The sequence below is a fragment of the Camelina sativa genome, chromosome 16 (assembly GCF_030686135.1).
Source record: "Camelina sativa cultivar CO46 ecotype springtype chromosome 16, ASM3068613v1".
NCBI lineage: Eukaryota > Viridiplantae > Streptophyta > Magnoliopsida > Brassicales > Brassicaceae > Camelina > Camelina sativa.
In genome coordinates this window covers 4,079,693-4,101,902 of record NC_141895.1, presented here as the reverse complement: position 1 = coordinate 4,101,902, position 22,210 = coordinate 4,079,693, and the positions used below count along the sequence as shown (strand labels likewise).

At 38.9% G+C, this 22,210-nt stretch overlaps 2 protein-coding genes and 1 pseudogene across 7 annotated transcripts; 1 reads left to right on the top strand and 2 right to left on the bottom strand.

The window, feature by feature from the left end:
- Positions 1-1,738: 1,738 nt before the first annotated feature.
- LOC104749764 (uncharacterized) lies at positions 1,739-4,808 on the bottom strand. Of its 6 annotated transcripts, none has more exons than XM_010471455.3 (5): positions 4,594-4,808; positions 3,588-3,710; positions 2,685-3,492; positions 2,229-2,416; positions 1,739-2,124 (listed from the first exon to the last, which is right to left on the bottom strand). In XM_010471455.3, the coding sequence occupies exons 2-5, from the start codon at positions 3,672-3,674 to the stop codon at positions 1,951-1,953; spliced, it is 1,257 nt and encodes a 418-aa protein (XP_010469757.2). In that variant the 5' UTR covers positions 3,675-3,710; positions 4,594-4,808; the 3' UTR covers positions 1,739-1,950. The 6 variants fall into 6 exon arrangements, with proteins under 6 accessions (XP_010469757.2, XP_010469758.2, XP_019093110.2 ...); XM_010471456.3 differs by having other exon boundaries at positions 4,376-4,727; XM_019237565.2 differs by having other exon boundaries at positions 1,739-2,121; positions 4,594-4,727.
- A 1,393-nt stretch (positions 4,809-6,201) lies between these two features.
- LOC104753362 (mavicyanin-like) lies at positions 6,202-11,084 on the bottom strand. Its single transcript, XM_010475625.3, has 2 exons — positions 10,619-11,084; positions 6,202-6,305 (listed from the first exon to the last, which is right to left on the bottom strand). The coding sequence occupies exons 1-2, from the start codon at positions 11,082-11,084 to the stop codon at positions 6,202-6,204; spliced, it is 570 nt and encodes a 189-aa protein (XP_010473927.2).
- A 7,116-nt stretch (positions 11,085-18,200) lies between these two features.
- On the top strand, positions 18,201-19,797 carry LOC147925103 (uncharacterized; annotated as a pseudogene).
- The last annotated feature ends 2,413 nt before the right edge of the window (positions 19,798-22,210 follow it).

Genomic DNA, 22,210 nt, shown 5'->3' with positions numbered 1-22,210 from the left:
TATGTGTGTATAGGAGCAATTTGCACATGTTATGATGGTGTTTAGGGTGGCTTGCTTTTTCCAACTCGACCACCACTCACTCCCAAAAAAACTTACTTCTCTTATAACTAAATAAGCTTCTTTTAAAAATCTACACCTAACGAATGCTTTTATCTGATTTAGGTAACGCAATGAATCGAACCATTTCAACTTTGACTACTTTTAACAAATTAACTAGGATTTAATAGTGGTACACCACGAGACAATTATTTAATTTTATTTATAATGATGTTTGATTTTAGTGGTATTTAATTTAGTAATAAAATTATATATTTTTAATTTTTAATATTTTTTATATTTAAGAAGTGATACAATTATTCTTAAAGTATTATAATTTTATCAGGATAAACACTAAAATTATGAATTATAACTGTTTGTATAATGTATAATTAATCAGAATAATTAACTGTTTTATTTATTTAAAATAATACTATTATTATTTTGTTTGATATATAATTATTTCATTTAATTGATTGTTTATTTATTATTGTATACAGTTTAATGATTGATTTTTCTATTTTTTTATTTTATTTTGGAACACATATATAGAAAAGAAATTTGCTATTAATAAGGAATTTAAGTAGAATTAATTAGTTTCTATATAAAAAAATTGATTTTGTCAATTTACCATATTTTACTTATTGCTTTTAGTGCAATTTTGTAGGAACTAAAAATTTTAATAAGCAAAATTAAAAGGGTAGAACCCAAAATGTACTTCAAAAAATATATATATATATATATATATATATATATTAGATTTTCAGTTTAGGAAATTTATTAATGTTAATATAATTATTGAGATTGTAAACTTTTGCTATAGAAAATTTGTGGTCTATCATTTAAATTTGAGAGATTCTAGCATACATAAAAATAATTTTGAAGATATAATGAGTTAAAACTTTAATGGATAGAGTTGATTTTGAAAAAATTGGAATGTATAGATGTTTTTAAGATTTTATGGCAATAAATGTAACAAATGTTGGTCAATTTAAGAAAGTTTAGTACTTGAGTTTCTCTGTAATGTTATTTATGGAATTTCTTTAGAAGTTAATGTTATAAAATAAAAAATAAATAATTAAAACTTAAAGACATAAATTAAAATGTAGTTCAAAAATGTTAATATAGATATAGAAAAAAAAAAGTAACAATTTGTGTATGCCTCAATTCCAATAATACTCATTTGGCTCACCTTCCAATTCAAATATGTTAATGATTATACCTTCATTAGCAAGCTGTGATTTAAAACTAGAAGATTCCTTCCATTAGCTATTATTCATTCATCAACAAATTCAATTATTACTTCAACCGTCGAGTTATTGATTATTGTTCTGTCTCTTTCCAAGCATATATAAAAAAAAGAAAACTAAATATAAAAAGTGAAATGTAAAGTAGCACAATAGGTCGAAACTGAAGATACTTTATAGGGGCTTATCGGGTTCATAACTCCTAGAAAATTATTTGAGAAAATGACTATAGTTTCCTGTTTGAAGAGATATATATATGGTTCAAATTGTTGCAAACATTGTGAAATTAAATTAAAATAAAATAAAAACACTAAGAAAAGGAAATGATGTGTAGTGGTCCTAAATTTGGAACAAATTGGAAATGTATAATAGACGAAACAAGAAAACAATTATTACACAACCACCAAGGGAAAGACTTTTTTTTTTCTCCCACAAATATTCACAGATGCAGACAGTTTTGTAAAAAACATTTTTACTTCAAATTATAAATAAAAAATTTGATAAATATATTAGGAGCCTTATTAAAATTATGTAACCAGAGCCAGCAGAGGAAGCCTTTTAAGCTGCTTCTTATGTTTTGCTTAATACATTCTTTTATATACACAGAGAGAGAGAGAGTGTGTGAGAGAGTAGTAGAGCTATATCCTCTGCGTAACCATTAAACATTTTACAGAAGCTCCCATTCAGATTCTTCAGATGATCTGTTATCCTCTACCGGCTTCGGATTATCGCCACATTCTCTCCCATTCTCAACATCTTCTGCGTACCATTGACGAGCAAGTCGCTTGTATTCTTTTTCTCTGTTTTGCTTCATTCTTGAAGATATAACGTCTCTGATCTTCTGTTGGATTAGTTTATGTTATAAGGCAGTGTTACTTTCTGTGTGATGATAAATATGCAAACATGAAACCAAAGAAAAGAGAAAGAGATAAGAGAGGAAGAAACCTTGTATGGTTTGTGTTTGTCATTCTCCATCTTGTCAGGAAATACACAATGGAGTTCGTCTCTGTCCACAAGTATACAGCTTTCTTCAACTGATCCTCCAATAAGATGTTGGAGAATCTCTGACTTTTGCTCTGAGACAGAACTTGAACTTGTTTCCATTGAATCCTCATCGGTTTCCTTTATGCAATCTGAAAACAAGAAACCAAAACCAAGATTAAGTGAACTGCTTCAAATCATGAGCCAGTTTCTTCCTCTCGAATTCCATTCCCAATGCAAACAGCAAACAGCAAACAACGATATGGAAATGCATGATCGCTAAATTAATCCAAATGATACAGAACCTATGGGATGTAGTACTCGATATGATTGTGTACCAGGACCCAACTTAAGAATCCATAGTTTCAAAAGAAACGATTGAGAAAGAGAGAGTTTTGTTTTTTAAAGCAGAAATGTTACCATCAGATTCTGCAGGTAAGCTAGTAGCAACAGATGGTTGAATCTCTAAATCTTGACTTCTAACAGAACTAACGACTGTCAGACAATGTTGATTTTCGATTCTATCCTCTTTCTGACATTCCTTTTTAGAGATGAGTCTTTCCACTTCACCTGGAGGAGTATCACTTGGCCTTACAGTTTTGACGTCATCTTTGATACGAGCACTATGAACCATTGATAAACTACTTGAGTTTACAGTTCCAACATCATCTTTAACACGAGCACTATGAACCATTGATAAACTCCTTAAGTTTACAGTTCCAACATCATCTTTAACACGAGCACAATGAACCTTCGATAAACTACTCGAGTTTACAGTTCCAACATCATCTTTAACACGAGCACTATGAACCTTTGATTGGACAATAGGCCTGGTAACTTGAAAAGGCTCCTCTTTTTTAAAGATCTGTTTCCGGCCAACTCTTCCTCTTCGGTATGGACCTCCATAACTATACTGTCTCGGAGAGGTACATATATCATAATCATCAGCATCAAGACCACGTAACTTCATAGCACAACCATCCTTCTTCCCCTCAGTTACCTCTTCTTCCTCTTGCTTCAAATCACTGGTTCTTCGGTTCACGCTTTCTTTCTTCTTTTTGAAGGAACAAACAGGAGCGTATTCATTTAACATAGAAACAGGTAAAGGTTTTCCTGAACCTACAGAGTCATCACCATCAGGAAGCAAATCTTGAACCACATCTGAACAGAACTTCTTGACACTATTACCAACCGTATGAACTTGGTTCTCAACGTATTTTGCAGTATCCTAAAAATCATAAAAGAAGCAAACCAAGAGTTAAAACAAAAGATACAAATCGACATGGTACAATTACAAAGTACTTAACACAACAAAGCATTCACCTGCACAATGATTTCTTCAACCTCTAAGCACATTGCTTCAAACTTCTGGTACACATTCCCAACCCATTTTATACCTTTAAAATCCATAATTCCTCAGAATCCAACAACGTCCTTGTGTTCCTTCTGTCAATGCCCAACAACCAAAAAAGAAAATTCAGCGAGAGATTAAACATATGCGGTAAACGTACACACGACAACATCAACTCTTTTAATTAAAGAAACAAGATTGCAATAGAAGCTCATAGCAAAAGACAGTTGCTTAGCCGTTATTCCAAATAGATGATTATCCAAGAGAAGATAGCTAATGCAACTTCTAAGCAAAACCTCAAATCCTAGGAGCCTTTTAGACGCTATCTTCTAAACTAAAACAAGTTCCTCAAGAAGAGATAATAAAAATTAACATATCCTTATCAGATAAGATCTTTTGACTGCAGATATAAGCTATGTGTCTGTATCACATGTTTCTTTCTTCTATTGAAAACAGAAATTGCCAACACCAAACTTAACCATGTGAAGACAATTAACGATCATCATCGGACAACACCAAAAGTTATCTACAGAGAGACAAAATTAGAAAGAAAGAAAAAAAAATACCAAAAGGAAACGAATTGATTCTTATACTAAACAGCTGATTGCTTCTTAAAATCAAAACTTCGAAACCCAAAAACTTGAAATTGAAAGATTTAACAAAACTTGCTAACACAAAAAAATAATCTGGAAACAAAGAAAGGAAGAAACTTTATCATAAAAATCAACGAATTTTCGAAGAGAGGGGGAAGCAAACTTACAAAACCTCGAAACCCAAAACGTGGGAAAAGAGGAATTTCACAGACTCGGGGCAAAAAAAACGTGATCAAGTGTAAGAAGAACAAAAACCCTAAAACCCAGGAAAGCCTCTTTTGCAATCAATCAGAAATTGAGAGAGAAATTAAAAAAAAAAAAAAAAGGAATAAACTTTAGAATTAGAAAACAGAGAAGAAAAAGAAGAGGAGACGGGATCATTAACCTCAAAGCAACGTTCACTCGATTGATAGAGAGAGAGTTTGAGTTTTCGTGAGAGAGAGTAAGTTATTACGATGAAGCAAACAAATCAAAACCACATTGAAAAACATAACTTTTAAAGAAGCTCTGCTCTTTTCCTCTTCTTTTGTTGTGTTTTTTCTACAGGAAAAAAAAAAACAAACAAAACCGGGTTCGGGTTTGTTTGACCCGTCCGGTTCGAGAGACCTACCCAGGGAGTTTGCGTTGACAAAAATATTATTTTACCAACTTTTTATTTTTTATTATATGGGAAAGTGTGATTATTTACTTTTCTATTTAGTTTCGACACGTGGCAAGCTAGTGGATTTGATTCTTGATGATTCTATTCCACTTTTGGATTCTTATTATGTTTGTAATCAAATCACACAAGTTTCGTTAGATTTCTTTTGGGTTCGATTTTTTTTTTCTTCGAGATCTATGATGATGGACTGATGGTAGGATTAATTTAGAAGATATTTAACGATTTATTAATCAAAAGAATAATGGGTGTAAATACGGTTAGGGTGGATAAATTTGTTTGTAAATACGGTTGGGGTGGATAAATTTATTTGAAGATTAGATTATTCTGTTTTTAGTATGGATAACAAGTCGCTGCTATCTAACTCTATTTATATGCAGTGGCGGAGTTAGTGAAAGAATAAGGGTGTCAGTTGACACCGATAAAATTTATGAAATTTTTAGTCTAGGCTTGTATATCAAATTTTGTTTGTTTTTAGTGAATTGACACCTATGAAGTCCCATTACCTTTTTTTTCTTTCAATACAATGTTTTTTTTGTGTTTATATAATCTCTTAAGATTTTAATTAAAACTCCAATAACTTTTGTATATTAGTAATATATGACCCTTATAATCCATTATTTTGGCTCCACCACTATTTATATATAAAAGCAGTTTGAAGTTGGTTCGCTACAGTTTTGATTCTTTTTTTATTATTTTATTGTGGATTACATTTGATAGATTATAAGGGTCATATACTATGGAATATGATGTTTTTAATTTATCCATAAAATAAAGTAAGCGGTTTAAATCACAAATGAATTTTTCCCCCAGCCGTTACAACCATTAACATCCAGTGATTTTTAATTTTTGATCTTTAAGGAGGTTTCATCGTAGTTTGATAAATATTTTCGTGATTTATATTACAAGCCGATGAGTTTGTAACTGATAAAACTGTATTTTAGTTGGGCCCAGTAAAATTGGCCCTTTTCTAATTCCGTACTGGTTCAATTCGGATCAAAATTAAATTAATAAATAGTTACAAAAAATTGATATGTAAACAACTAAACACTTTTTACAAATATAATACTTATTTTTATATAGTTAATAGATATATGAAACTTTCCATTATGTTTACTTAATGTCCAAAACAATATTAAAAAAGAGGTCACTTGATTATGATGATTGGTGGTGATACTAAATTCTTTTAGAAAAATAAGATTTGAATTAATGAATAAGCTAAATTCTAATTACAAGAGAGCAAAACCTAATTAAATAAAGTAATGCAAAGAAGGAAAAGAACGTTCACTCGCTAATACAAAAAGAAATTAAAAAGTGTAATAATAAAAGACAAGACTAGAATACGAAGATCAATGCCAACAAGTTGAAGCCGATCCAAGAAGCCGACTTTGAGGCACCGCTTTGAAGAGGTGATGGAGCCATCTGATGCTGATACTGTGTATAGAAATTGATTATGGTTTTATGAACACAAGAGAACTTAAAGTATAAACTCATTTTTATTAGTTCAAGAAAAATCTCTCAAAACTTGAACTCTTAAACTCTCTTTCTCTTAAAAACCACATTTATTTGTGTCATGCCTCGACACATATATATAGTAAAACACCTAACCTAATGCTACTAGGAAAAACCTCATAAGTTAGATAACTCCTAACTTTTCTTTGATCCTTATCTCTTTAGAAACATAACTCTAATAGGATTAGTGTAACTTATTTCTCAAGTCAACTTCAAACTTAACCAACATTCTCCCTCCTAAGCTTGAAGTTATCTCCAGCCAAGTCCTTCACTCCAATCAGCTCCCTCATCTCTTTAAACTTGATCCTTGCAAGAGCTTTTGTCAAAATATCTGCCTTTTGCTCTTGACCTGGTACATGCTCAACCTCCACAAGTCTTCTCTCCACACATTCTCTAATAAAGTGATATCTAGTGTGAATGTGCTTACTTCGCCCATGGAAAACTGGGTTTTTGGTTAAAGCAATGGCAGTTTGGTTATCTATTCGAATAACCACCTTCCCACAAGATACCTCGGTGATCTCTCTAAGCAAGTTTTGGAGCCAAATTGCCTGCCTCACAGCCTCAGTACCAGCCATGAACTCGGCTTCACACGAAGATAACGCCACCGTGTCTTGTTTCTGCGAGCACCAGGTGATAAGACTCCCTCCCAAGTAGAATACATGACCAGTCGTGCTTTTGCCATCATCAGGATCTATGTTGTGACTGCTGTCACTATAACCAACTAACCCAATTGTTGGAGAGACTGATCTTGCAAATGTGAGTCTGAAATGTGTTGTTCCTCGAAGGTACCTCAAGCATTGCTTCAACGCTGCTCCATGTGACTCCTTAGGATCTTGCATATACCGACTTAAAACACCCACACAATATGATTGATCTGGTCTTGTGTGAAGTAAATATCTCAAACATCCAATACTCCTCCTAAATTTAGTTGCATCTATATCCTTCTCTTTCGGAGACCTTGACAGCTTCAAGCCCTTATCCATTGGCGTGTGAACCATATTACAGTCTTTCAAACCTGCTTCCTCTAATATTTTCAATGCATAGCGACCTTGGTTTAGTGTAATTCCATCCTTATGTTGACATACCTCTATTCCAAGGTAGTAGGTCAGTTTTCCGAGATCACTCATTTCAAACTTGGACGCCATCTCCTTTTTAAAGTTCTCAATAGCTTTTATGTCCGTTCCTGACACGAACAGGTCATCGACATACACTGCAACAACAATAAAACCTTGATGTATCTTTCTTCGATAAACTGACGGTTCCTTGGAGCATCTCTTGAACTGCAGACCCTTGAGTATTTGATCTAACTTATCATTCCAAGCCCTTGGTGCTTGTTTTAATTCGTACAAAGCTTTATGCAACTTATAGACCTTGTCCTTGGATCCTTTTACCTCAAAACCCTCCGGTTGAGTAACAAAAACAGTTTCTTTCAGCTCTCCATGAAGAAACGCTGTTTTCACATCAAGATGGCGTATCTCCCATCTATTCGTCGCTGCAAGATTGATTAGAAGTCGAATTGTTTTGATTCGAGCAACCGGAGCAAACACCTCTTCATAATCGATCCCATATTTCTGCACATATCCCTTAGCTACAAGCCTAGCTTTGTATTTATTTATGCTACCATCAGAGTTCCTCTTAAGTTTAAATACCCACTTCAATCCTATTGGCTTTGTTCCAAGTGGAAGATCAACAAGACTCCAAGTATGATTCTTAACAATAGAATGAATCTCTTCCTCACATGCCTTCATCCATTTTTCTGATTCATTTGCTTCATAAAAGTCTCTAGGTTCATTGTTTATACACATCAGCAAACGCTCTCCTTCTTCCTCGGCAAATAGGGCATAATTGTCAAGATGATCTGGTAGAGTATAGTCCTCAAGATGTGTCGGTTTCTTCCTTTGTCTTGTAGTTCTCCTAAGTGCCAATGGTTGATTTGTGGTATCCTCGACAACGTTATCATGATCTTCACTTTCTTCTTCATCATCAAACTGATCGTGATCAACAGATTCTAATTTGTTGTCTTCAGTTGTATTACTTCCTTGCTCTGTTTCGTATTCTGTTTCTTGAATACCATGGTTACCATATATTCCTACATTGATCCTGAAGCTTCGGATCTCACTCTGTTCTGAATATTTCTTATCCCAGTCCCAACTCCTTGTTTCATCAAAAATAATATCACGACTAACCACAACCTTTCGGGTTTTAGGATCAAACAAGCGATATGCTTTTGATCCTGGTTCTGTACCCAAGTGTACCAACATTCGTGATCTGTCATCGAGTTTTTTCAAGTAAGGTTGCTCCAGCTTTGCAAATCCTATGCAACCAAATACTCGCAGATGACTGAGATTAGGTCTCTTTCCTCGAAAAACTTCATATGGAGTTTTAACATTAAGTGACCTTGTAGCAACCCTGTTCAAGAGATATGTGGCATGGCGTACTGCTTCTCCCCATAAGTAATTTGGAACAGACATATGCTTCAAAATACTTCTAGTCATCTCCATTAATGTCCTATTGCGTCTCTCAACAACACCGTTTTGTTGAGGAGTGTATGGAGCAGTAAGTTGCCACTTAATACCTGAATCACTGCAGAAAGAATTAAAGACCTCTGATACAAACTCTCCTCCTTTGTCTGTTCTGAAGATTTGAATATGCTCTCCTGTTTCTTGCTCCACTACAGCTTTAAACTTCTTGAATTTGTTAAAGGCTTCACTTTTCTCTTTCAGGAGAATTGTCCACATGTATCTAAAGTGGTCATCAATAAGAACAAATACATATCTATTCCCAGCTGCAGTATTTGGTGATATCGGACCACACAAATCACCATGGATAAGTTCCAACACTTTGGTTGCTCGAAAAATACTTGCTTGGGGAAATACTTGTCTTGTCTGTTTCCCAAAAAGGCATGAGCTGCAAATCCTCTTCTCAAACTGTATATGCGGAACTCCATTAACTAGCTCTCTTTGAATCATGGATTTAATTGATTCAAAATTGGCATGCCCCCGCCTTGCATGCCATGTGTAAGAGTCACCTGAAACTGCAGACTGTAGACACACAATACTTTTAACCCCCATTCGAACCTTATAGAGTCGATTTTTGGATTTTAAAGTTTTGACAAGTAACTTTCCTTCATGATCATGTACAGTCAAGTAATCTCCCTTCATCCTCTGTAACTACTATAGTAATCGCGAGCTGGTGGAGCAGAAACTGGAACTGGAACCGGAACCGGTGAATAGCTAGGTTGTGTGTCATTATTTGCATATAACAGCTTAGTTTGACTCTGTTCTGCAGTCGTATGAGCTTCTTCTTCTTCCTCTGAGATACGTTCTTCATATGCTTTTAAGCGACCAACAATATCCTCGAAACTCGTCTTATTGAGGTCTAAAACTTGTTCTAATGAAGCTACCATGTGTATGAACTTTGTCCATGGGAGACACTTCAAAAACTTTTTAATAAGTTTCGATTGATCAATGTTTTCACCAAGAGCTGCAGATTTAGGGGAGATCTCCGATAACTTTCCAGCAAAGTCATCAATCTTCTTTGTCTCCTTCATCTTGAGGCGATCAAACTCGGCCATTAATGTCTACAACCTTGCTTATTTAACTCTTTCTGCTCCAACATGTCTTGATTGAATTGCATCCCAAACTTTCTTTGCCGTGTCGAATTCTCCAACTTGCAAAATAAGGGCTTCTGGGATGGATTGAAATAATAGTGCCATCGCCATATCATTCATGTCGTTGTCGTCCCCTGGTGTCTCAATTATTGGCCATACCTTGTGTATCCTGAGAAGAATCCGCATCTTCATAGCCCAAACTGTATAGTTTGTGGAGTTTAACATAGGACACTTCATGGAAGAAGATCCTCCTCCTTCCATTGTCTTTGTTGATTCAACAATATCTCCCATAGTTCTGTTGTCTCCCATAGCTCTAATACCAAATATAGAAATTGATTATGGTTTTATGAACACAAGAGAACTTAAAGTATAAACTCACTTTTATTAATTTAAGAAAAATCCCTCAAAACTTAAACTCTCAAACTCTCTTTCTCTCAAAAACCACACTTATTTGCGTTATGCCTCAACACATATATATAGTAAAACACCTAACCTAATCTTACTAGGAAAAACCTCATAAGTTAGATAACTCCTAACTTATCTTTGATCCTTATCTCTTTAGAATCATAACTCTAATAGGATTAGTGTAACTTATTTCTCAAGTCAACTTCAAACTTAACCAACAGTGTGGAGCGTTGGCTGGTGAAGGAGACGAGGAAGAGCTTGGTGATCGGACAGTTCCAGGAACCGGAGCAGCGACGTGACCCAACAAGGCTGGCAAGACATGGATTTGAAGCTTCTGCCCCGACTCGCAGTGCTCAGGAACTCCGCATATGAACTGTTGGACTCCCGGTTTGGTTAGACTGATTGAGTCGGACCCAGTATTGTATGTCACAAGTGGTTTAGACGAGTCACACAGATGAAAATCATTGTAAATGACTTCAGTGACGTCGTGGAAATTGTTGTTGTATGAGAAGACCAAAGAGTCTCCGACTTGAAAAGTTCTTGATGAAGCCCAAGCCTCGTAATCAACATCTATCATCGTCCATCCCTTCGAGTCTCCGACCTTGTGAACGGTTCCTCCGATGGCAACTCCAAAAAGAGTTGTAAGAACCAACAAAGAAGTAAAAATCACGTTCTTCGTAGTCAAAGCCATGATCATGTTTTTGGTTCTTAACTTGGGAATGAGAGAAACAAGTCTGAGAGAGATTATTAAGAGAAATAATGAATTTGTTTGGTGACAAGTTGAGAAGGGGTCTACATGTTTCTTATATAGAACCGATGGGTCGGTTGAGATAATCCTATTTGTAGATTAATTTGATAATTCCTAGTGACTATTTGATTATGTTTTGTTTAGGTAATATTTTTCCCTTTTTTTTGTACCATATTCGAATGGATACCACGACCGTTTCTAATATGAATTTCTTATTTTTTTCAACAGTTCTGTTTTGTTTTTAACAATAAATTTGTTTTATATATATTTTAAAAATTTTGTTCAAAATTAAAGATAAAAGCATTGTTTTTTTGTCAACTAAAGCATTGATATTATTGACAAAATAATTATAAATAAAAATAAAGAAATTAGTGTCCAGCAAAATGGCTCAGCTAGCATTCAGCAAAGGCAAGGCTTCCCTGGTTCGTACTGATACGGTAACTATCTCACATTCGGTTCTGGCCCAGCGTATTCAACAGTTTTCCATGACTCTCATTGGGAGGTTGATGAATCCAGCTTGTCAGAGAATTGAGTCTGTGATAGCTAACTTTCCAAAGATTTGGAAACTGGAGGACAAGGTGGTTGGAGCGGATCTAGGTCAGGGAGTCTTTCAGTTCAATTTCGAGGAGGAAGAGGATATCCTCTCTGTTCTTCAGAACGGCCCGTATCACTTTGATAACTGGATGGTATCATTGGTGAGATGGGAGCCGATCATCTCTCCCTCTTATCCTTCAACGATTAGCTTCTGGGTGAAGGTGACAGGGATTCCAATGCATCTGTCGGAGGTGGCTACTCTTGAAGCTATTGGGAAGAAAATTGGGAAGACTCAAGAGATTTATGAAGAGTCTGGCAGTATTTGTGTGTCTGTCAATGGGTTTAATCCTCTGATTACAAAGTTAGTGGTGCCGTTTGCTACTGGGGATGAGATTGTGGTTTCTTTGGAATATGAGAAGCTAGTTGGTGTTTGTGATCATTGCTCTAGGATGACTCATGATTCGAAATTGTGTCCAGAGTTTCAGAAGGTTGGTTCTGGTAATGGTACTGAAGCGCTCTCTGATAGTAGGGGAGGACCACGACATCTTCCTTTGGTGAAGAAGGAGATGAATCATAATGTTGGAGGTTGGGAGAAGCCTCGAAAGCATGCTAAGAGAGCCTTAGACTTTCAATCTGTGGAGGGTGGTGATTTTGGTTATTTCCCACAGCTGCGTCAGGGTGAGAATGGGCTTCACGGTTCTCGCCAACAGGACAGGGTTCACGGTCAGGCTTGGGGGTAGCAGAGGAACTTTGGGGACTCGTCTATGAGGGACGAAGGGTATAGGCGCGGGTCTCACTCGGGTAGTGGAGAAACATCGAGTAAGGCCTCTGGTTTTCATCTCAAAAGGAAGGGTGCGGGTATGGTTTGGCCAAAACCTTTATACAAGGTGAAGCAAGCTTCTCTGGAACATCAAACTCAGGTGCGTCTTGAAGATTACACCGGGGTCTCCAGAGTTGGTCTTGTGCCAGAGAAAGAGCGTGAGGGAACTTTGCAAAAGGTTGATGGAGTGGCGTCTATGGCTATAGATTTTGTGGTTGACACAGATGACCTGCTTGAAGATGGTGAGTGCAATGATTCAGCAAAGGGTGATCTCAAGGTGGTTCAGGAACAGGATGTTCCGCAGGTTCAGGGGTTAGAATTGCCAACGGGTCAAGGGTCCGAGTCTCACACTGGTCAGGAGTCTGTTATTCTGGATGAACCTAGTGGTGATCAGCAAGGTATTTCTTATCTTTCTAACCCGGTTGAATACGACGTGGGTGTGATTAATAGTGCTTTGGCTACCTTTACTTTAGGAGATAAGAGTGGTGATAAGAAGAGGATAGTCAGTCCTTATGTTAGAAAAGGTGTTAATGGCTCTAGGTTAGCTACTTTGGTCTCGGCTTCTCCCGGGAAACGTTTACTTGCTAAGGCTTTGTCTAAACCTGCAGGTGATGCTAACAAACAGAAGTTTTTGGGGAGACAGGGGACTTCTACAGTAGGCGTTAAACCATCGGATGGTGGCCGCTTAGGCAAGAAAGAGAAAGGGATGGGGGCTCTCCCGAAACCGCCGGCTAGAACGTGAAGATTTTGAGCTGGAACTGTCAGGGCATTGGGGTTGATCTGACAGAAAATTATTTGGGTGATTTGTGGAAGAAGCATCGACCAAACATTTTATTTTTATCGGAAACAAAAAAGTATTTTTCTTATTTACAAAAGTTGCATAATAAGTTTGGTTATAATAATTTGTATACTGTTGAACCTCGCGGATCTAGCGGTGGTCTTGCTTTGTTTTTTATGGATGAAATAAAACTCTTAATTATTTATGATAGTAGTCGTATTATTGATACACAAGCATATGTTGGCAAACAATTGGTTTTTATGTCCTTCGTTTATGGTGATCTTGTTCCCCATAAAAGACAGGAAGTTTGGGATACTTTGATTGATATTGGTTCTTTCCGAGTTGATCCTTGGTTTTTGGTAGGTGATTTCAACGAATTAGTTGGCAATCATGAGAAAACAGGGGGCGCTCTACGCTCAGCTTCTTCCTTTATACCTTTTAGTTCAATGCTTCGGCATTGTGGGATGCTTGAGTTTCCTTGTTTTGGGGATCAATTATCCTGGAGGGGAAACCGATGTAATAATCAGGTGGTCCGTTGTCGGTTAGATCGCGCTGTGGGTAATGAGGATTGGCATGGGTTATACCCGAACTTGAGGGTTGATTATTTGGAGATGATTGGTTCAGACCATTACCCGATATTGGCAAATTGTCAGAAGTGGGATAGACGACGGCTTAGACAGTTTCGTTTTGACAAAAGGTGGCTGGGTAAGGAAGGTACAGCGGGTGCGGTTTAGTCTGGGTGGAATCGTACCAGGAATTTCCGCATCCCTAGCTTTGTGGATAAGGTAAGGAATTGCAGGAATTCTATCTTTTGGTGGCGAAAGAATAATATAAGTTCTGGTCCCTCGCTTATTTCTTCCTTAAAGGTGGCTCTCCATGAGGCTAAAATGGATGATTCGATTTCTCAAAGGGAAATTAGGGACATTGAAAGGAAGTTAAAGGAGGCGTATCATGATGAAGAAATATATTGGCAACAAAAAAGCAGGAAATTCTGGCTCAGGGTTGGGGATAAAAACACTAAATATTTTCATGCTTCCACGAAGCAGAGGCGGGTGAGGAATAGGATTGTTGGTCTTTTCGACATAGATAATGTCTGGAACGATTCGCCGTCGAGTATGGAACATATTGCTACTAAGTACTTTGAGGATCTTTTTAAGAAGTCGGCTGGTAATGGCATTCCAGAAATGGTTAGAGAAATTAATCCTCTAATCACGGAGAGTATGAATAGAGATCTTACTCGGGATATTTTTGAGGCGGAAGTCCATAAGGCTCTGTTTGCGATGCACCCGGAGAAAACTCCAGGCCCTGACGGCATGACTGCTTTATTCTTTCAACGGTTTTGGTCCTCTTTGAAAGGGGATTTGGTGTCTTTGGTTTAGGGATTTTTTAGGACGGATCGTTTCGATCCTCGTTTAAATGAGACAAATATTTGTCTTATTCCCAAGGTTGATAGACCGCAGCGGATGACGGAGTTTCGACCGATCAGTCTTTGTAATGTCAGTTATAAGATTATACCTAAAATCTTGTGTTTCCGGTTAAAACGGTTTCTACCTCTTTTGGTCTCTGAAACTCAGTTGGCCTTTGTTTCTGGTCGTTTAATAACTGATAATGTTCTGGTCGCTCAGGAGATGTTTCATGGACTAAACACCAATCAGAGGTGTCAGACGGAGTTTCTAGCTCTCAAAACGGATATGAGCAAGACATACGATCGAGTAAAATGAGATTTCTTGGAGGCGGTTTTGGTCAAATTTGGTTTTACCAGGAAATGGATCTCAAGGATTATGTGTTGTGTCTCTTCTGTGTCATACCAAGTTCTATTGAATGGTCAACCCAGGGGTTCCATCCTCCCTCATAGGGGTCTTCGTCAGGGGGATCTCCTGTCGCCGTATCTGTTCATTCTTTGCACTGAGGTTTTGATAGCTAATATCAAGAAGGCAGAACGGGAAGAGAAAATAATGGGTATCAAAATTGCCCGTGATAGTCCTACTATTTCGTACTTGCTGTTTGCTGATGACAGTCTTTTCTTCTGCAAAGCAGAGGCAACCGAGTGTAGTAAAGTAATGGAAATAATAGGGGATTATGGGAAAGCCTCAGGACAAGAGGTCAATCTGGATAAATCTTCTATTATGTTTGGGAAAAAAGTCCCTTCCGATTTACGACCTCAATTAAAAACCATTATGGGTATTTCTAAAGAAGGCGGCATGGGCTCGTATTTGGGTATCCCTGAGAGCCTTCAAGGTTCGAAAACCAAGGTGTTTTGTTATGTTAAGGATCGATTAGATGACCGAGTAAACGGTTGGTCTGCAAAGCTTCTTTCGAAAGGGGGCAAGGAGATTATGATTAAATCGGTGGCAACAGCACTTCCTACCCATGTTATGTCATGTTATAAGCTCCCGCAGGAGCTGACTTCCCGATTGACGAGTGCTATATCTACCTTCTGGTGGAAGTCGAATGATAAGGCTTGTGGCATGCACTGGGTAGCTTGGGATAAAATGTGTAAAGATAAATGTGAAGGGGGTATAGGTTTCCGAGCTCTTGAACAATTTAATGATGCAGTGCTGGAAAAACAGTACTGGCGTCTTATCCATTATCCGAATTCCCTAGTGGCTCGAGTAATGCGTGGTAGGTACTTCAGGAACAAACACCCTCTTTCGGCTAAAAAACCATATAACCCTTCCTTTGCTTGGCGGAGTATCTACTCAACTAAGGTATTAGTGGAGCAGGGTGCGAGATGGGCGGTAGGCTTTGGCTGCTCCATCTCAGTGTGGCGGGATCCGTGGTTACCGGATACTCGTCCAAGACCAGCTAATGGTCGAGGTCGACTATTGCTTCCAAGTTTGATGGTTAATCACAAAGGATTGGCATTTACCTATTCTGGAGGAGTTTTTTGATCCGGAGGATATTCCGATTATTCGGAGTATTGCGGTCAGCAAAGTTTTTAAAGCAGACTCTTTAGTTTGGCATTTTACTAAATCAGGGAAGTACTCTGTGAAGTCTGGTTATCGGTTAGCACAGGAACTAATCTCGGAAGTGGAAATTGGACCTACGTGCATGGCTCTTCACGCCCATGCGTGGAAACTTGAGGTTCTCTCCAAGGTTCAACATTTTTTCTGGCAGGTCACTTCTGGAACTCTTCCTGTATTGGAACGGCTTGCACACCGTGGCGTCCGATGTGATATTCAGTGTAAGCGGTGTGGTCTGGAATCGGAAACCATTAACCACGCTCTTTTTAAATGTCCGCGATCAATGAGTATTTGGGAGTTGTCTCCTTTATCACTTGAAGCCAAAGGTTTTCCATATGCATCAATCTATGCGAATCTGGATTTTATTTATTGGCGGGCGGCAGGGCAGTTCAGGATTGTTGATATTTCTATTTATCTCCCTTGGATACTTTGGTCGATATGGAAAGATAGGAATAAAAAGGTTTTTCAGGGTTTAGAGGCAGAACCGACAGAGATTTTAAATCAGGCAACAAATGACAGATTATTGTGGGCTGAGGCCAAATCTCTCTCTGATAGTTTTTTAAATACCCAGGCTTCTTTGGAAATTAGGGAGCCGTATATCCGTTGTCAATTTGATGGTTCATGGAAAAATTCGGATGTTTTACAGGGTTTGGGGTGGTGGTTTTGTGATGGGGATGATTCAACGATTCTTTTGGGAGTTCGGAGTCAGCGACGTGGCCTTACCCCCTTACATGCGGAACTACAAGCCTTGCTCTAGGCCATGGAGTCTATTTTGGAGGCAAGAGTGGATTGTCAAGCTTTTGAGACGGATTGTGCAGAGCTTATCGCGATGGTGCAGAAGCCCGACGATTGGCCAGCCTTTACGATTTTACAGGAGGACTTCTCTATTCTCAGATCTTCTTTCCCTTTCTTCACTCTGGACAGGATCCCTCGTGAGTCTAACGCAAGAGCAGATTGTTTAGCCCGGTCTTCAAGAACTTTAGTTTCTGAAATTTCTTTTGTAAACTTTTTCCCTCCGGTTTGGGCGACCAATCTCGGAGTTCTCTTTTAATTTTGGAAAAAAAAAATAAAGAAATGAATATTGACTAAAACCATAACAAAAAAGAATTATGATGTATACAGAATCTACATAACATATCGCTGACCGAATGTTATAGACTTAGGTGATAGGATCACGGGAAGGATTTGTATTTATTCTTATAATCATGAAGCTATTGGTTACATATGTTTAAACTAGTTTCCTGATATAAAGAATATCATTATGATTTTGAGGATCATCATAATTCATGAACGTTTCACGGTTGAAAATGTATAACTGAAGAAAACATTTAAATACAAAATGGATACGACAAAAGAAGCATTTTTTGCAAATAGTAAAATACTGTACCCCTAATAGTTATTTAGTAAACGAATCATGATATAGTTATCAAGTGTTTGTGCATGTGCCTGCCGATTTATGGATATTAATTTCTTCATCTAGGGTTTTCGTAGTATATATTAGTAATAAAACTTGACATTAGATGATATATACTACCAAATCTAGCTAATAATTCTCGATCTTATAGTTTCATACCACAAAACGTTTGATAGAATGTTCCGAAAGAATTTGGATGAAGAACAATTTGTGAATTAGCTAGTTAGATCTGTGAATTTAATGCTTGTTTTAACTTATTTATTTGTATACTCCTACAAGACCTTGAAAATTTACTAATTAATTTACTTGTCCGATGTCTCATACTATATACTAATTGACTCCAATTAAACAGGCCAATTTTTCGGCTGTTAAAATATAAGAAATTAAGAAGTACGTATTTGTGAAAGCATAAGAAGAAAATGAAAGATATTCCATTAGTTATGTTGGAGTAAACAAAAACGTTAGAGAAGAAAAAAACCTACAACTAGATAAATTGGATTTAAGGCACACTCACACAACCCATATCTTTCCTTACTAGAACTTTTTTTTAATGGAGGGCGATTTTAGGGTTTTGCACACGGAAGACCAGGATGCTACTATAGCAGATATTGGGGAGAGGGGGAAGCCTCCGGGTGACCCTCCGGACAAGTCTATGTCGTGGGTGCAGAAGGTAAAAGATAGTGGTGGCGGTGGGATCCTTTCCCCGGATGAAGTGTGGATGATGACTTTGTTACGGAGAGGGTGAGTTTGTCGTTCCCATATGGGGAGGATGGGGAACCGGTGATAAAAATTGAGGAGGAAGTGTTAACGGCCATGAACGGCTTATGGCAAAGGTGTATGATCGTGAAGGTGCTTGGTCGCAACGTCTCGGTTTCAGTGTTGAGTAGGAGGCTAAGGGAGTTGTGGAAGCCGGTCGGAGTGATGTCAGTGATGGATCTGCCTCGCCAGTTCTTTTTGATTCGTTTTGAATCGGAGGAGGAGTACATGGCGGCTTTGACTGGCGGCTCATGGAAGGTGTTTGGCAGCTATTTTATAGTGCAAGGATGGACTCCATCTTTTGATCCTATACGTGATGATATTGTTACGACTCCGGTTTGGATTCGATTGTCAAATATTCCAGTCAAATTTTATCATAAGTCTATCCTAATGGCCATCGCGAAAGGGTTGGGGAAACCGATTAAGGCGGATGTGACGACCCTGAACTGTGAGCAGGGTCGTTTTGCGAGGGTGTGTGTAGAAGTAAACCTGAAGAAACCCCTAAAGGGGACGGTGATGATTAATGGGGAAAGGTATTTTGTTATGTATGAAGGCCTAACCAATATCTGTTCTCGTTGTGGTCTATACAGCCAACTGGTGCACTCGTGTCCTCAAAATAAACCTGTTCAAGTGGAGGTAACTCAACCACTGCAGGTCCCTGTGGGGACGGAACCGGCTCGTACTGCTGTTGTTGATGAGGGTTTTATGGTGGTATAGTCGAGGAGACGGAGAGCGGTGTCTCCGGTGGCGTCAGTGGTGTTTGCGGCGGATGGTTCTGGTAGTGAGCAAGGGATTAATCGCGGTGGACCAGTTAAGGAAACAGGATCTCGGATTATTCCGTTGGCTAATAATTTGGAAGGTTAGAGGCGGATTTGGTATCCCGTGAGTTAAGGGATTCTGATATGAATGATGTTAATAAGGAAAATAGAGTTCCTCAAAATCTAGAGATGCGGGAGAAGATTCTTGCACAAGGTAAGACCGTATCACAGGCTCGAGTGTTGGTAAAGCCTAAAAATGGGAACAAGGAGGGCCTTAAGGAGAGAAGAGTTGGGGGTTCGAAGGCCCATGAGAATAATATGATTAGGCCCAAACAAACAAAGGTAACTAAGCCCACCCCGGGTTTGATTTTTGGCCCAATTCGTGGGGAATTGGAATTGTCCTCGAATGGCAAGAGACTCAGAGTCGAGAAGGAGAGCTGGGGGAGGTCGGGTGGTGCCGTCGCAATGGGGTGTGAGATTGGTCCGGACGGCGGTGGTATGGATCCGTGGAATACGATGGTCCCTGAAGGTTTGGACTCTGGGCAACCTAGTGTAGGTGGTCAGCCTGAGGATCGGCGAGTCGTGGCTGTTGACCCAGGTGGGAGTTTGTGTCCGGTTGACGAGACCCAATGAGGTTCTCCCCCGGTTGTTCCGATTTTTGTTAAATCAAGATCAATGATTAATCTACTGCTATGGAATTGCCGGGAGGCGAATAAACCCAATTTCCAGAGATCGATTAGATACATTGTAAAGAAGTGGAGCACTGATGTTCTGGCGATTTTTGAGACACATGCCGGCGGTGATAGGGCGATGCAGATTTGTCGAGGACTGGGGTTCGAGTTCTCGTTTCGGGTGGACGCGGTTGGTCAAAGTGGAGGCCTGTGGTTACTTTGGTGAGCTGGGATTGGTGAGATGGAGGTAGTGGAAGCTTCTGACCAATTCATTTTTGTGAAGCTAGTGAATGAGGGAGAGTCCTTAAACTTTATTGTGGTGTATGCAACACCCACAATTAGTCGGCGTAGCGGGTTGTGGGATCGGCTGACTGAGGTTATGTCGGGTGTAGTTGGTCCTCTTGTTGTGGGTGGGGACTTCAATACCATTGTCCGTCTTGATGAGAGAGCTGGAGGTAACGGTCGTCTCTCTTATGATTCTTTTGCTTTCGGAGATTGGATAAATGACTCCTCTTTAATTGATATGGGATTCTGGGTAACAAATTTACCTGACGAAGAGGACGAGTTGAGAGTACTATGGTTGCGAAACTTTTGGATAGGGTCCTCTGCTGTGCTCAAATGAGGTTACAGTGGCAAGATGCTAGGGTGACTCACCTTCCTTTCTTATCTTCACATCATGCCCCTTTATATGTGCAGTTTGCTCCTGAGATTAGCAGGGACCCTAAGCGGAGGCCTTTTAGGTTTGAGGCTGTGTGAACTAAACATGAGGGTTTCAAGGATTTGTTGTTGGCTTCTTGGCGACGAGACCTGAGTACACCGGAAGCCTTGCAACAACTCCAGGCTACTCTCCGCAGATGGAATAAGGAAGTCTTTGGTGCGGTTCAGAAACGCAAGGAACTGTTGCTGACAGAGCTTGAGAGGGTTCAGAATTTTATTGAACTATCTCCGACAGATGAGCTTTTGGAGATAGAGGATAGCCTGCTAAAGGATTTTGACTTATTTCTGGAGCAAGAGGAGATGCTCTGGTTTCAAAAATCAAGAGAGAAGTGGATCAATTTTGGGGGTAGAAATACTTCCTATTTTCACACTTCTACAGTTATACGTAGACGAAGGAACCGGATAGAGATGTTGAAAAACGAAGAAGGAGGATGGATTACGGATACTCAGGAGTTGGAGTCTTTGGCGGTGCACTATTATACACGGTTATATTCTCTGCAAGATGTTCATGCGGTGGTAGAGAAACTTCCTAGTAGTGGTTTCATGTCACTATCGGTAGCTGATCATGCTCTGTTGAATAGGCCATTCTTACTTGCAGACATCGAAGGGGCGATTCGAGGTATTGGGAGCTTTAAAGCTCCAGGACCGGATGGCTATCAGCCAATCTTTTATAAGCATGGTTGGGATGTGGTGGGTGAATCAGTTGTCAGATTTGTGCTGGATTTTTTTACTTCAGGGACTTTTCCTCCGGAGACAAATGATGTGTTGCTGGTTTTAATAGCAAAGGTTGCCAAACCTGAAAGGATCACGCAATTTCGACCTATCAGTTTGTGTAATGTGTTATTCAAGACTATTACTAAAACAATGGTGGAGCGGTTGAAGGGGGTTATGTCAAAATTGGTGGGTTTATTCCTGGGAGACTAAGCACGGATAATATTGTTGTGGTTCAAGAAGCAGTGCACTCAATGAAGCGGAAGAAGGGGAGAAAAGGGTGGATGCTTCTAAAACTAGACTTGGAAAAAGCTTATGATAGGATCCGTTGGGACTTCTTGGAGGATACTCTTGGTGTTGCGGGTTTGTCTGAGGTTTGGATTCGCTGGATCATGACTTGTGTTTCGGGTCCAACAATGAATCTTCTCTGGAATGGAGAGAAGACATAACCGTTTAAACCTCTGCGGGGTCTGAGACAGGGAGACCCACTGTCACCCTTTCTGTTTGTCCTATGCATGGAAAGATTATGTCATCTGATTGATAGGGCGGTGGTGAACAAACAATGGAAACCAATTTCTCTTTCACGAGGAGGCCCTCAGCTTTCACACATATGTTTCGCTGACGACTTGATTCTGTTAGCTGAAGCGTCAGTAGCTCAAATCCGGGTTCTACGAAGTGTTTTGGAACAATTTTGTGGTGCCTCTGGACAAAAAGTTAGTTTGGAGAAGTCAAAGATTTTCTTTTCTAACAATGTGTCAAGAGAGTTAGGGAAGCTGATTAGTGAAGAGAGTGGGATTAAGAGCACTAAAGACTTGGGGAAGTATTTGGGAATGCCTGTCCTGCAGAAGCGGTTGAATAAGGAGACCTTTGGAGAAGTTTTAGAGAGGGTCTCGTCGAGGTTGGCAGGGTGGAAAAGCCATACTCTAAGCTTGGCTGGGCGTTTGACA